The sequence below is a fragment of the Camelina sativa genome, chromosome 12 (genome assembly GCF_000633955.1).
Source record: "Camelina sativa cultivar DH55 chromosome 12, Cs, whole genome shotgun sequence".
Lineage (NCBI taxonomy): Eukaryota > Viridiplantae > Streptophyta > Magnoliopsida > Brassicales > Brassicaceae > Camelina > Camelina sativa.
In genome coordinates, this window is record NC_025696.1 from 25,321,362 (window position 1) to 25,337,655 (window position 16,294).

General features: G+C 35.3%; 2 protein-coding genes across 6 annotated transcripts in view; both read right to left on the reverse strand.

Moving 5' to 3' along the window:
• Positions 9,787 to 11,472, reverse strand: LOC104733831 (polygalacturonase-like). The gene is made up of 4 exons (XM_010453376.1): positions 11,006 to 11,472; positions 10,593 to 10,882; positions 10,202 to 10,430; positions 9,787 to 10,011 (listed from the first exon to the last, which is right to left on the reverse strand). Exons 1-4 carry the CDS (start codon positions 11,465 to 11,467, stop codon positions 9,787 to 9,789), a joined length of 1,206 nt encoding a protein of 401 aa, XP_010451678.1. The 5' UTR covers positions 11,468 to 11,472.
• LOC104732594 overlaps positions 15,399 to 16,294 on the reverse strand; it is a 7,273-nt gene continuing 6,377 nt past the window's right edge. For 4 of the 5 annotated variants that reach the window (XM_019234269.1, XM_019234271.1, XM_019234270.1 and 1 more), the window contains 2 exons: positions 15,734 to 15,887; positions 15,399 to 15,659 (listed from right to left, as the gene is read on the reverse strand). In XM_019234269.1, coding sequence (XP_019089814.1) covers positions 15,519 to 15,659; positions 15,734 to 15,887 — 295 coding nt within the window. In that variant the 3' untranslated portion in view covers positions 15,399 to 15,518. The remainder of the gene's footprint in view (positions 15,660 to 15,733; positions 15,888 to 16,294) is intronic. The other variant, XR_758905.2, reaches the window with a different exon arrangement.

Below are 16,294 nucleotides of genomic sequence, written 5' to 3' on the forward strand. Positions count from 1 at the left end.
ATGGAGTCAACAAGGGAGCTTTTCCATCAACCTTTTTGTGAATCTCCTTCACGAGACGAGGGATGACATTAGCGAATGGCTCAACATGTCTTCTGTTTTGGTATTGATTACAGTCGAAGACTTCAATTGTTCTAAGTCTGAAGTTAATGCAAACTGAGATCCAGTGATTACCGTTAATGAAGACCGGTGCATAAATTCTGTCTAAATCTACAGCCCAACTTTTTCCTGTCTTTACATGAGATGGCAGTTCACCTTTGGCATACTCTAACAAGAGGTGATTCCAAGTGTGGGTTTGTCCTGCCGATCTAAACTTATTGTAGTCGGCCTTGACGTGCTCGCTAAACTGACAAATCATGAAACCTACACGATCCAACTCTAGGCGGCCTAAAGATGTATGCTCACGAAAAATATACATCATTGCATCCATTTCCTGTAATTATTTAAAGACTCAGGTTTGTCTTACTTTAAGAATATAAAATATAATACTTAAAACGATTGACACGTACCTCGTTTCCAAGCCATTTGAAGCCCATCATGACTCGGTTAAACAATTCTCGATCAAGTAAAGTTGGACCCAGTTGAGTGGGTCTGTAAACGTAAAACAATTGTAAGATTACAAAAAAAAAAATGAAAAATTATAACATGTATTAAAAAAAGATTTGAATCACGTACTCGAGATGCCTACTCCACTCTTCGAAACCATTCCATAGATCATCAGAAATGAAAGTCAACACCGCATCCGGTTCATCTTTACCCGCGTCTTTGGGACTCAGTGTAGGATCAAATCCGCTCACAACAGACTTTTGAGATAAGTGTCCTACTGTGTTCTTTAGATAGTCTTGTGTATCTACATTGAGGTCTATCAACAGATTATCTAAATCAAACAGTTCAACCTGTCAAAAAAAAAAATTATGAAAGGCTTTAGTTAAAGTTACAACACATAAATTATGACACATAAGTTTACGACACATAAGTTACAACACATAAGTTACAACACATAAATTATGTTTACAACATACACATACAAACAAGGATATAACAAAAAGGAAAGATCACACAACATATTACAATCGAACAAGGCATTGAGCTACTTCTTACGTACCGAAGTTTTGGGCTTCACTCGTGATGGACTAGGATCCACTACTGTTGGCTTAGGATCCACTACTGCTGGCTTAGGATCCACTTCTGCTGGTCTGGATATCAAGGCCTTGATATCTGATACATCTTTCTCCAGTGTTAGCAATCGTTCCCCAAAGGTCTCTGTGAAGCTCTTGAAAGAAGAGTCAATCAACTCCTTAAAGAACCGCTTCATATCATCTCCACAAGAACAATGTGAAGTTGATGCTCTCTGATTTAAGACCATTCTTTTCCGTGTCTCTGCTCCATGGTCAACTAGCTTCTTCTTCCTCTTCTTCAAGCTACACACTTCTGGGATATTAGCTTGCTTCTCAGCACTCTCCTCTCCAACCGAAACTTCATTGTCCCCTCCAACAGTCTGAGATTGTTCCACACCAACATCCTCAATGTTATCATCTTCCACACCATATCCTTCGCCACTCTCCCAAATATGATCTCCAAATCATAGCCAGATCTGATCAAAGCTTCCAAGTTGTCCACTTCACAATCTTTAATTTCATCACCCCTCAAAAATTCAATGGACTCCAATACATCAAAGTTTCCAGTGGAGGAAATGCATGGATAAACAATATCCTGACAAAATAAAAACAAAGAAACCAATTCAAAAAAAAACTCAACGTATTCGAATTTAAACTTAAAAGAAAAAAGGAGAAGTCAACTGACCTTGTTTCCAATTGATTTCTCTACAAGGAGGAGCTCATCATATGATACTTTAGCAGCACCTTTCCAATTAGAGATTCGGCTAAGTGTAATCTCTGTGTCAATCTTCTCTCCCATAAGTTGTCCAATGAGAGGAATGGCTTCCATAACCCAAACTTGAAGAGCATATGAGAAACCATTGAGGATGTAACTAATGGGGTTCTTCAGTTTCTTTCTTGCTTCCACTATAGAGCTAACTAAATGGTCAAAAGCTACAAGACCCCAAGGATAAGTCCTAACCTTCTCTAGATCCATGACCAGCTTGATGTATGAATGTGGTATAGCTTTCTTCTCATCCTTAGCCACTACCAACCCAGCAATCACACAAACATACACAAACCGAATTCTATCTTCTTTTTTTCTCCACGATGGAGCTGCTTCAAGGTGGGTCTTCATCAAGTTTTGAATGGTAATGATACCACCTCTCTTCAACAATTTGCTCCAAAACCCATTATCATCTGTCCAACTCTCTGAATCATGACTGAAATCGGCATTGTACTTAAGACCAGTAACTGCATGGAATTCTTGCATTGAGAATCTAAGCGGCTTCTTACCAAACACAAACCACAGCTCATGTCTTCTCTTAGTCACCAACTGCCTACACATGATGTTGTGTATCAACCGACTGAGTACCCAAGACCATTCTCATACAATGCAAATACAGATGCAAAAACTGGATCACCCTTCACAATCTCATACTCTTCTGGTAATGCCTTCTTGATTTTGTGTAAGATAGACATTCGACAAGTGTTATTTATCTGTCCAACTTGTGGCTCGCTTCCATCTTCCATAAGCCGTTTAGGGTACTTCAATTGTTCCATTCCTGCCGAATATAGTAAAAGATGAATTAGTATAAACTAGCCACAACTGAAATAAATCAACAAAGATATGAGACTTCAATTTTGCAAAAAAAAAAAAAACAGATTACTAAAAGTATGATTTATAAGTCCATAGAACCAATAGAGTCAATCCATAAGTCCAATAGAACCAATAGAGTCAAACACTAACAGATTACTAAAGCTATGATTTAAGAACAAAAAAACTCTGTTTATTAATCATTTAGATGCAACACATGAATTTAAAAACAATAACATACTCAAAAAGGAACCAAACCGTGAGATGATGCTTACTCAATTTCTTGAGATAATGTATTTGTGTAAATATAATGCTTATAAAGGTCAACAAACAAGATATAATTCCTACCAAACAAGCATTTAGTTTAAGAAAATACAGATTACTAAAGCTATGATTTAAGAACAAAAAAAACTCTGTTTATTAATCATTTAGATGCAACACATGAATTTAAAAACAATAACATAGTCCGTGAGCAATAATTCTTTCACTCCAGGTATACCTTGAATAAGTAATGTTGAAATATTATAAGGTAAATTATATGTAATAGCATTATCAAATTTAGCTGAAGTTGAAAAAAGAACTAATGTGATCATACCTGCAAGCCGAGAGGAAATGAAAGAATGAGGCACAATCAGAGAGTGTCTAGCTCTGTCAGCTGAAACACCAAGCTCTTGGTAAGCTATATATCTACCATCTGAAAGCTCTACACGGCTTGCACTGGTAGGATGCTGACGGATTTTCTTCAACACAGGGAAAAATCTATCATGGTCTGAACCAAAACTCAATGCTACACTTAAAAGATGGATATGTCAGAGAAAGGATATAAGCCTCTCTTGCACCAAAACAGAATCTAATCAATACTCCCACTTAAACCCAACATATAAGCAGAAACAAGTAAACTTACATACAACAACCCCAGAAATTTCTAAATGATTCATCACAATACACAGTTCTATAGCAGACATTTGAATGAAGAACTGTTCAGATTTAGTAATTGTGTCTGCTGGATTCAGAATTCTACTGTGAATGATACAAACACAAATGGTGATCCAGAATCACAAAAAAACACTGTTTTATTAATATGTATATATACCTGTGAGAGCAAGGAGGAAGACGAAGAAAATGCAAAACGGAGATGGATTGAAATCGAGTTTTAGAAAATTGACAAAATTTTAAGAAACTAAGAAATCATCGATTCAACATGCAAAAATTGTAAGCTGAGTTAAAAAATCGGGTTGAAATCTGGGTTGAAATCGAGTTGTTTAAACAGAAATTAATGTTGTTTAAACAGAAACTAAAAAATTAATGTTGTTTAAACAGAAATCTACATACCTAATTCATGGAGAGATACTTAGAGATGGTGAAGATCGAGAACTGGAGAGATGGAGAGATGGAGATATGGAGAGATGGTGAGATGGTGGGATGGTGAGATGGTGAAGAAGGAGAGACGGCGGAGGACGGTGAAGAAGGAGAGATAATAAAGAAGAAGAGAGATGGTGGCTAAGGCGAAGAAGGAGAGAGACGACGGTGAGACAGCGGAATAAGGGTTTCGATCAGTAATTTTTTTTTTATCCTTCCTAATTTTTTTTTATTTTATTTCTCATAAACACAAACAAACTAAATGCCTCAATTTACACCCAATATCCCGATTTCATTTAATAAAAATGTAGATATTTAATCAGAATTTGTAATTGATATACAAATTTAATCTGAATATGTAATTGAGGGTATTGTTGACTTTTATTTAACCCCTAAAACTTATTTGACCAAACTTTAAAAAAAAAAGTGTAGATGGCCAAATTTTTAGAAAAAGATCCTTTATTTATAATTTTCCCTTATAAGAACACAAGACTTTAACTATTTTTCTTCCTTTTTATTATCATAATATTGTACAAGTATTTATACATGTGAAGGGTGGCTATAAATTAGGTGATATATATGAATCAAAGATTTAACGTAATCTACCCAAAACCAATAACAATAAGATCACGTAGAATATTCTCATTGTTTCTACCCTTATCCTAATCGACACCGGTTTACTTCGGTTATGTTCTCATCAATACTCCACCCTCCAAAAGAACTTTGTCCTCAAAGTTCTATGCATCGTCTTGGCCAGCTTCTTCCCATCTCCTCCATCCGTGTCGTCTTCATCGCAGCTCGTCCACGATCAAAGGGTCGGTTCCCGTGGCTACCAAACAAGTAGCCCTTAACAAGACTAGGCAACACACGAGAGGAAACAAGAACCCTCCACCATAAGAAATATGACTGAGGTGGTGGCAGAAATGTTTTAGCTACTTGACGTTTCGGTGGTGAAGTGTTTGATCGTTTAAATGGCAAAGTCAGCACTCGTGGACGTGGAGAATCCGTCGGAACTTTCGAATCGGTGGTCGCCTCTATGTTCTGTTTTGCCAACCGAGTAGGTTTCTTCACCATGTTCATCTTCTTACTCCAAATAGAAGCTCGATCCTCCCAACACTGCACCATGTTCTTCATCGTTTTTTTTTCTATTTTTTTTTTTTTGTTTCTTTGAATACCAAGAGTAAGGAGTTTGATACCACAAAAGGTGGTCCGGATCAAACCCAAAAATATGATAAAAAAAATCAATCAGAGTTTATAAGAACTTTAACTATTTTTCTTCCTTTTTATTATCATAATATTGTAGAAGTATTTATACATGTGAATTGTGAAGGGTGGCTATAAATTAGGAGATATACATGAATCAAAGATTTAACATAATCTACCCAAAACCAATAACAATAAGATCACGTAGAATATTCTCATTGTTTCTACCCTTATCCTAATCGACATCGGTTTACTTCGGTTATGTTCTCATCATAATCTGACAATTAAAGCCCTACAACTAAATAAAGCCCATACGTAAATATAAACTAGAAACAATAAAAAGGTTCGTTCACGACATTGGTGAAAGATTCGACCCCGAATCTGAAATCGTCCAAAACTATCCTTTGTCCACCAATTCATAATATTTTCGCATAAGAACTTCGTGACGTTTCTTGTTCTGACTAAATTGCAGCTTGCTAAAATTTTGTCGATGCAGAACCTTTGGTAAAACAAATATAGCTTCCAAGCTTCGTCGAACACGTGTGACAACAAGATCCTCTTTTCCCTTAGGTCTTTTATCATTTTCTGGTGCCAACGCTTGTTGATATTCATGAAAGCAACGACGATCATTTGCAAACACCATCCATACAAAATCACCTGGATCAAACACCGAGTCACGCCTCCTAACATGTACTGCTTTATACTGTGAGGCCAAGTACTTCAAATGCAACTCAGCCTGCAGCTGAAAAATCTTGAAATCCCGCCAAGAAGTCTACGAAGATGTGGGTAATGTTAACGATACAATATGCAACCCAAACTTGAAGACTATCACCCACCAAACATCCTAACATATTCCAAAATGCTCCAGTTGTGACAATTGTGTGAGTACAAAATGTTGCATACATATCCAAGCTATAGTCAAGTAACTTCCACTTCAACACAACGACGACCGCATTTGTGGTCTGCTTACCCAACATGAACCGAAGCTTGTTAGAGAGACAAGCCAAGAGGAAGCCTAATGTTCCGCAAGTTAAGATCCTTCTTGAAGGGAAAGAATCGACACTCCAACAAAGAAATGTCAGACATTTAGAATAAGCACCCAAACGAGTAAAAACAGCTCCAAGTGATATGTTGTTAGCAGTGGAGAAACAGAGTTGGGACCAAGTGAAAGATAGCGGTGGAGAAACAGAGTTGGTACCAAGTGTGAACACCTTGCTTGGGTTGCAAGTAAGGGCGTGCCTACACATAGTTGTCGTACATGTATAGGATAAAACCCATTGGGAACTATCCACACATTCAATTCTTTGCTGAGAAACTTCATTGCAAAACTCAATTGACATAGTACACAAATCACGATGAGAAAATACAAACACCATATGATCCCAAGATACCGTTGATACTTGGCTACCATTGTAGACAAGCTCCATGATATATTCCAAATTAAATGAAGCACAAAATACCCAAAACCATCAGCCCAACGTTGTAATGCAAACCAAACATCAAACATATTGATGTTGCTAATATTCACGATCCCAATGACATCAAACACGCAAGGCATGTTACGACGAAAACGATCAAGTAACTGGCGGTGATGTGAATTCAGATCTTCATAAGTAACTTGGCAATAAGATGTGACTCATATTGGGATTTCTTCGAGAATGTCCCAACTCGTACACTCTTTCTTTGAGACCTAGGGCCCTGTTCGTTTTCTTGTCGCTGGATCCAGCGACAGCGACCAGCGATCAGCGACCAGCGATAGATTTCAGCGACAGCATATGTTGTTCGTTTGTCTGTCGCTAGCGACTGTAGCGACTGTTGCTAGAAACTGTTGCTAAATTGTTCGTTTGTCTGTCGCTGCGACTAAATACCATATATTTTTTAAAAAAAATTAATAAACTTAATTTTTGATAATTTATATTTTTATTTTTTAAAAAATTACATATAGCCATGTAAATAAATTAAAAAAATATTTACATATTTTTAAATAATTAATTTGAATTTTATTTTTAATTTATTCATTTTAATATTGTTAAATTTAATTTGTTTATAACTGATTTTTTTAGAATTTTATTTAAATATATTCAAATTAATTTTTTATTTTATTTTATTTACTTAGATTTAGTTTAATTTTAATAACTATACGTAGTTATATTTTTATTTAATTAATTTTAATTTTGATCATAATTAATTTATCAATTTTTATTTTTTTATTTTTCTTGGTCGCTATGTTGTTCGTTTGCCTGTCGCTGGATCCAGCGACTAGTTTCAGGACTGATCGCTGATCGTTGGTGACAGTCGCTAAAAATTTTAGCGACTGAAAATTACGGTCGCTGATCGCTGGCGACAGTCGCTGCGACTGATCGCTAAACTAGCGACAGGTAAACAAACAACTTTCTGTCGCTGTCGCTCGTTTTTGTCGCTGGCGACAGGCAAACGAACAAGCCCCATATACATGTTTTCCTCTTTTGTAGTTCTCATGTAGAATACATGGTAATCTTCTTCTGGCAATCCACCATGATGAAAAAAAAAACAAAAGATTTTGAATACTCAATCACTTCAACTACAATTATCTCTCTGTCTTCTGCATAAGTATCATCATAATAATGACTTTCCTCACTGTCGATATAAGAAAACAGAGTACTACAGAGCTTGTTGCAGAGATCTATAAATTGTTCTTGTAGTAAGTAAAAACCACAAGAACTAAGGCTCCCTTGAATCTTGAACATGTTAATCAGTGTAAATGGCGGTGGTCGTAAGTGGAAACCAAGCACCCACAGGAGCTGCACATCAACAATGGAAAAACCCAGACACAAGACTCCCCCATGATGCTCCTTCCGCACTCCAAAAATCTCACGTGATGATATCACCACAACTGTGTTATTGTGAACAAAAATTTCCACCATACGCCTCTTCTTTGTAATTAAAGCTTCAATGAGAACGAAAATAACATAGTGACTTATGTTACTCACATCTGCAGTGTAGAAGTCACTTTGATGAGAAGATGTTAATTGCCTTGAGCTTTCTTTCTCAAACTCCACCAATCCCTAATCTCTGCCTTTGTATTGCGCATGTAAATTTCTTTTTTACCCTTTTGTCTCTTACAGCTTAGATGAAAATTAGCTCTTGTTATTTTCCATTGACAAAGACTTTCAAGAGATTCTCTGCTTTCAGGCACCGCAACTGCACGATCACAATTCTTCATAATGACTTCACCGAAATCTTCATCATAGGCATCATAAATAGAATCAACAACATCATAGACCAACTCTATAGTTTGGACATGATCAACCGAGTCGTCAACCCTTATAACATCAAGGTATCACTTTTGTCGTGACTCCGATCATGTGACTCACAATCTTCAACATCAGCTACGAAAACATTCAGATCGCTGTTTATATTTGACAAGGTCTGGTCGTCATTGACGAAATCATCGTCGTTTTCTACGCCGTCGTTGACAATAGCACTGTCTTCTTCATCTCTGACATCGCGTTCTATATCTACCCAAGAAACCATAGTCGGAGACAAATCATCGTCAGCATCACCGTAGATACTATATATGGGTTTAGAAACCATATATTTCTTTTGAATGTGCCAATTTGCTTTGTGATCCACCGAAAAACGCCTTCGTCGTTTTGACTTTTGCAAACGACTATGCACCAAACTATCATAATGACGAGGTAAGAAGTGTGCACATAGCTTCTGCTTAAGTTTATCCCAAAATTTAATAGGGCTTTTGCTGGCTTGCTTGCGTGTTTTCTTCACATGTTGCCACCATGATGCGGCTTGTCCTCAAAAATTTTTAACCACAGGTCCACAAGCGAAACAAATCCATCATCCGAAATGCTTTGAAACTCCAAAATCTCTTCAACCTCCACCAGCCAATCTAGTAATAAATCACTAGAAAATCCACCGTGGAACTCCAGAATATCTACCTTAAAATCTGGGAATATCTTCGGAAGGAAATTAAACTACTGTGATGAATCTGATACCAACTGATAGAGAGCGGAAGCTTAACAATGGACGAGAACACTACATGTCCAGGAGAACTCGGATTCACGAACGGATCTTGCTTAAAACGTCGTAACTTGACGAAGAAGCAATAAGGATAGGGCCGACATTGGTGTCGTGATCGTCGGAAAGATGCGCTGCATCATTAATCTTCTTTCATCCTCTATTTGGGTTTGTTGATCGGAACCATGAATCATGATATCACCATTCTTATTCTTTTTCTTGCTCTTGATATAAACACAATATCCTTTTTATGGTATAGTTTAGACCACCTTTTTTGTCTTTTTTTTTCATTTCTTAAACAGAAGAAGAGATGGAACTAAGATCCCACAAACTTGGAACAACAACTGAAGTACAAACAAACAACTAAAGAGATCATGATGTGACTCCCTACTATTAATATAAGTAGATCTAATAATTAGAGAGACTTGGTGAATGAAATTTTGATTGGGTTTCTTCAAATGTACATATATCATTTCAACCCCATCATTGTATCTTTATGATCTTCATTGATTTGAATGTGAATCAGAAGCAGGCTTGGGGTTTGACCAAATTACCAAGAGTACTATCACCAAGGACATTGACACATGAAGATTGTGCAGTTTCATTAGCATATCTCAAATTAATGTCCTTCATTCTTATACGTGTGCATGGAGTTTTAGAACTACAGTCCAAATTTACAGCAATTTTCGTAGCCGATGTTCCTCTTATGCCTTGATAAATTACATCGTTTATCCTCACTCCCGATTCCTAGATCATTGTCATCAAGAAAATAAATTATAAACTGAAATGCTTAACTCCTCTCTAACTCATGTACATTGTTTTTTCCCTTCATTAACACGTATATAAGTTGTGAGAGTAAACGTTAATGCATGTAGACCAATTCAACTCATCTGCCTTAAGATAACAAAATTTTGCACCTAATAAATAAATAAGTTACCTGAGAAGGACAGTTGATGTTATGAGGGCAGTAATGTTGGTCAATAATTATGGGAAACTTGACATTGAACATGAGAGAGTCTAAGAACCGAACCCTCTGAACAAAACCAGATGTTGGATTAGCCCATGACTTGATTCTTAATCCATTGTCTGTTCCTACAAACACTGTCTTCTTCACCGTCACATTTTGAACTCCTTCTTCTTCTCTATCCTTTCCCAAGCTTCCAATGCTTCATTTTATATAAAAGAAAATTTTATTTATTATATACACACGTTCGTTTCATATGGGTGCATATATAGTGTATTATTTCACAAAAAAATATATGTAATCAAAGAATCTATATTTCACATTGTAAAATTATAGTTTTCTTTCTCTGACATATGGGACTCACCTGATTCCATGACCAGGGCCACATGTGACTCGTTCGACCCACAAGTTCTTTGTTCCAGGGCCAATAGAGATACAGTCGTCACCGGTTTTGATGGAAGCGTTACGGATCTCAACATCGGTCGATAGCTGAACATGGATGCCATCTGTGTTAGGACTTTTTCCATCAGCCACGATTTGAATATCATCGAGCTTAACATCACGGCATCGGTTGATGACAATGTGGAACATTTGGCTGTTCAGTGATAGTAATCCCTTCACCTTGATTCTACTCGACTCCACAAAACTCATTGTCTACATCATTCACACAAACAAAAAAAAAGAGTCAAAGATCTAGGGTTTTGTTCAAAAGATATTGATAATTAAGTTCTTGCAACACTATTCTAATTTTGTAAATATAAAGGATAATGGGCGTACCGTAGCACCAGCTGGGCAGTTGTTGCTAGATGAAGCTTTACAAGACCACAACGAGGGTCCCTTGGGGTCGAGAGAACCACCGATAACGGAAACTCCACTGACTCGTTCAAAGCTGAGCCAGTTTGCTTCTTTCCCAAGAAACATGTAATCCTCCGAACCAACAAGAGTACCATCGATCCTGAAGACAATATTAAGACTCTTGCAACCCACACCATTGAAACGAACAGGGCTAACCAGATACCGTCCTTTTGGCACGTATATAACGGCTGCATCAGTGGATCCGCACGCTGCATCCCATGCCTTGACAAAAGCTGGAGCTGAGTCAACAATACCGTTAGGTTTAGCTCCGAAGCTCAACACATTGAATTGTTTTGTTGCATGAGATGGTCTTGATAAAGACAAGAAGAGGGCTATTGCAATAAGGATGTAAGCGTGTAGATTTGTACTTTGGACCCTCTCCATTTTGTTTTTGCTTAATGATATGGAGAAATGAAAACGAGTTTCGATTTTCTTGGCAGGCTGATTGAGTAGGAAAAGGTAATAAAAGAGTTGATGGTAATGACTAGGTATAGTAAGGTTTATATATACTATGGATTTGAAGATTAGAGTATATTGAAAGAATTGTTGGATAAGGGGCAAATAAAAGTTGCTGCGTTTGAAGCTAATATTAAATAGGGTGACAATGACACAGCGCGTCTGCATGGATTACTTAAGCTCTAAACTATAAATCTAGAGTGTCTTTGTTACTCGATTCTTTGTTTTTGTTATAAAAAAATAATGATAATAAAAAGTTATTAAAATTGTTAAATAAAAATATGGTATACAAGACTAAGAGTAATTAATGTTGCAAATATTTAATATTCTGGGAGGAATAAAAAAACTAAAAAACTTTCTTTTTTTGGATAAACATTTTTTTATATATAATTGTGAATTAAATTTCTTTTCTTTTTTTGGACAAACTTTACTAAATAAATAAAACTATGTATTGGCCTTTCCCATCAAAACAATTTAAACGACGACTTAATTAAACAGGCGCAGCTTTCTTTATTTCGAATCAAACTATCTTTTTCGTTTAGAATTTAGAATTTACATTGAATCTTTTTTAAATCTTTAGTTGAAAGATATCCATGGCCTTTTGTCGCCTCCAGATTAGGATATATTGAATCAACATATGCTTAATTAACTATATTCATAGATACAGTGAATCCACGAATACTACAATAAGAACAAAACAATTTTAAATACATTCTAATGATTTTTATCATATAGTACAACGGATTGGCGCAAGTATTTAATAAAGATTACGTTAAAGAATGTTACTGGAACTCTCTATACATATATATACTTTTTTGACAATAGTGTGAAATATATTTGAAAGAAAAAAGTTGTTTTTGACATAACACTTTTTTATATAAAAGGACATATTTTTTTTCCACTTTAACTCTTCATTATTATGTTCTTTTTCATTTAGGATTTGTGTCTTTTTACCATTATTTCCGTTTTCTATTATTATTATTATGATTATTTTTCATTTCTTTGTTTCAAATAGTTGTATGTTTTACTAATAGTTGTGTTTGTCTAAAATTTATATCTATTTATAATTTATTTAAATTTTAAATAACTATATATAAAATATTTCATGGTATAAATGTAAAAAAATGTTTTCAAATGTGAAACCGTTTTATCAAACTTTTCTTTTTAATTTTTAACTGTAGGTTATCTTTTTTTATTATTATTATTATTATTATTCTTATTATTATTATTATTATTATTATTATTATTATTATTATTATTATTATTATTATAAATCTTGTTCATGTATATTTTCACTAACCTATCCATCTTTCAGTCATTTATGTCTTCCCCAATCTATATATTTCTTTAAAAACAAAAAATTCAACAATTTAAGCCTTCAATGAATCCAAAATTTAACAACCAATGATTTTCAAGTATTCAAAAAATTATCTAAACACACATTAGTTTATAACTGAAAATTTTCTATTATTTTCAAAGTTCTTTTGAAAAGAAATTTTGATCAGTTTCTAGAAATAATTCACATATTTACATCACTATATCATACCTATTTGGTATGTACATTTTTTACTTATAGTCATTTTAATAAGGGTGAGTTACTAGAATATTGCATAAAAGCTTCCTTATTACAAAAGTAACATACAATTGTTTGTAATTACTAGACTAACACATTGTACCTATACTACCCCTGAAATTAGTGTTGGGAAAAAACATAATTACGGCTAATGCCATTAGAAAAAAAAAAAAACATTGGAAGTTGGGACTAAGTCTACCGATCCTTTGATGGTATATTTATACACGTGGACTGATTAAAGGTGTACATCAGATATTTTTGGTACACTTAGTTGTAGTGCTGGTACACTTAACCGTGGACGTAGATGGTACACTTAGTTGTAGTGTTGGTACACTTATCGGTCGACGTATATGAAATCGATTCGTTAGATTAAGTTGGTAGAGGAATTTCCCTTTGATGATAGACTTATGTTTTTAGCGCGTGTAGCAACAAACGTAAAAGGGTGGGAAGATATTTATGGTAGACTAATGGGCTGTTGCGACAGATTTATGCGACAGCCTTCTCTCGTTACAGATATTTTTGGTATACTTTGTTTGTTTTTTGAAATAGTTTTCGTAGTGTTGTGGTAGGCTTCTTGTCCGTGGTAGATTTAGTAAGCAAGATTGACAGCTGTAAAGTCTTACCAGAATAACACGAATTTGTTTGAGCTGGCAAAGACAGTCTAGCGTTGCGATAGACTTATTGGAGGAAGATCTAAACAGGTTTGCTGTTCTTCCGATTAATGGTGTTCATGTAATAAAGTTTGTAGCAGATTCATCAATCGTGTTCTGTTTGTCGGCCGGAGCAAACGTCTTTTTCCTACTCAGTTTCGGAAATCTTTCCTCTGGGTTCATCCATGGAAGAGCAAGATATCGTTTCGGAAATCTATATAACTCACTTTTTATAGGTTTTTAATTTAGAAATCAGATGTTGAGACGAAAATCTATAATAGTTGAGTAAAAACCCTACAAGTGAAACCAAAAAAATAGACATAAGTCGTGAAAAAATAAAGTGAGGCAGGGAAAATTAGGGTTTTCAGTCGTATGTTAGAGGTAGAAGACGAGGATATTATGGTAATTTCGGATTCATTAAACCTAAAATCGAACGTGTACGTACATATAAACGTGTACGTACATATGAACTCATACGTACATAATGTTCTTGAGATTAGAGTACGTACATAACGTTCTTTTGCTTAGTGTAGGTCCATAAATCCGTTTTAATGAACAATATTATTGTAATTTTGTAGTCATCTTCAACATATCTTCTTCTGTAACCCTAGCTAATATTGTCGTTGTTGTTCACCGGAAATGGAACAAGTAAGAGATGTTACTAGAAAAAGTAAGAGATGTTACTAGAACAACCTATGTAATTCGTAATTGTTTATTTATTTATTATATTTTCGAGAGGTAATGAATAATAACCACACAAAATTACATTTTAACTATAGAGGGTAATATTTAGATAACATAAATATATAATACTCAGTTCAACTAGGTACAACTAAATATATATTTAGATTTGCATTTATATTTAAAATATGAAAATGATAATTAAGGTTTATACGAATTTCTTTACATATTGAACTATTAAAGAACTATGTTTAATCAACAATACAAGAATTAATCACTTTCTAATACATACTATCGTTTTCACATAAAACACTCTTTATAGTATAAGGAAGACTTAGTAAGGGATCACCTCAAATGAAGCAAAAGAGGTGAAAACCAAGTTTTTATGAACATTGTGTTATGAAAACCTTGTATATGCAAATTAATAGTGATAAATCTTGTGGCCAACTGCTAATTAATAATTTATATTATAGTCCAATTGAAAATATGAAAAAATGCAAAAGTTCAACTATAAATATGAGAGTACAACTGGACAACTATGTATAATTATGTGTATACCAAATAATTTTTTACTAATATCTTAGACAGCAGATGAATCCGTTACAAGCGTGGGAGACGAAGACGAAGCCGGAGAAGACTCCATAAATAGCTCAGTAGCTACTGAGCCAACTTGATATGTTTAATTCCTAACGAAACATGATAAAACATATTTCAGTAGCAACTTCAGAATGATATTCATTGGCTGTGTTTCTTTTTATTTTTCTTCATTTGGCTACCTTCGAAGTTGGGTTCCACAAACTGGCCTAAACCAATGCAGCTATCAACGTATCCAAAGCCAGCATTGCTAAACTCATAAAAGATGTGCAAGTTTTTGCCTGCATCTTAGCTCAACGATTTAAACAATTTATTAAACATTAATCCAAATAATTTTATTAGCCTTACCAAAGAAACTAAAGAACAAAAAGCTTGGAAATCCACTAATAAGAAAACATGAGGAAGATAAATGTAGATTTTGCAGAATTTAAAAAACATAATTAACAATGGATTAGTCGCAACTTGGAGATCATCCTCATCTTCAAGTCTCTTCTTCCTTCACCTTCTTTGAAACCGGGTCCCCTAAATCAGTCTCCTCTTTCACTTTCTCGGCAAACAAACTCCAAAAAGCCGTGTTCAAAGCAGAGGATGTCACCAATGAAGCTCTCAACAAATTCAAAGCCTAATTCAAAGGCAGTTTCAGTCAAGTTCATATCAAGTATAGAGGATCAAAAAGGGTATACAGGAGAAGTGTACCTCTGCATTGCTTATGCTGATTTCTTTCACCTCTAGGTCGTCTGCGTGACTCTGAAACTTCTTCAGTAAGCTGACAGTGGAGCACGAGTTAGATGTAATGGTCAGATCATCTAACACGGTAAACTTTCTTCCTTTCTTCAAGAACCTGTAACATTTGTTGATGTCCCTTTTGGTCACAATTAGAATGTTTAGTTCGGTCAAGGGAGGGTCGAAGTTCTCTTTATTATATCGATGCCGAGGCACTAAAGGACGGACTACAACACAATGTAAACGAGTTACAAACAAAGTAATCGACGGGCTGATAGCTCGTCAACTCTCCGAGCTATAGGCTTGAAAACGTTGACTTTTTCTTGGACGAGCTGAGCTCTGGTTCTTGCTGTACGAATTCTGCTGCCTTTTTCACGATCCCCCTAAATGCGGGCCGTACGCCTGTATTTATAGGGAATCGTGTCGGTTCGTCCATATAAAAGACCATAATACCCTCCCTTCCTTTGGAGATTTATCATGGGCTTTTTCCTGGGCCAGGCCTCTTGTTTGAGGTGTGGATCCACCCTCAACAGT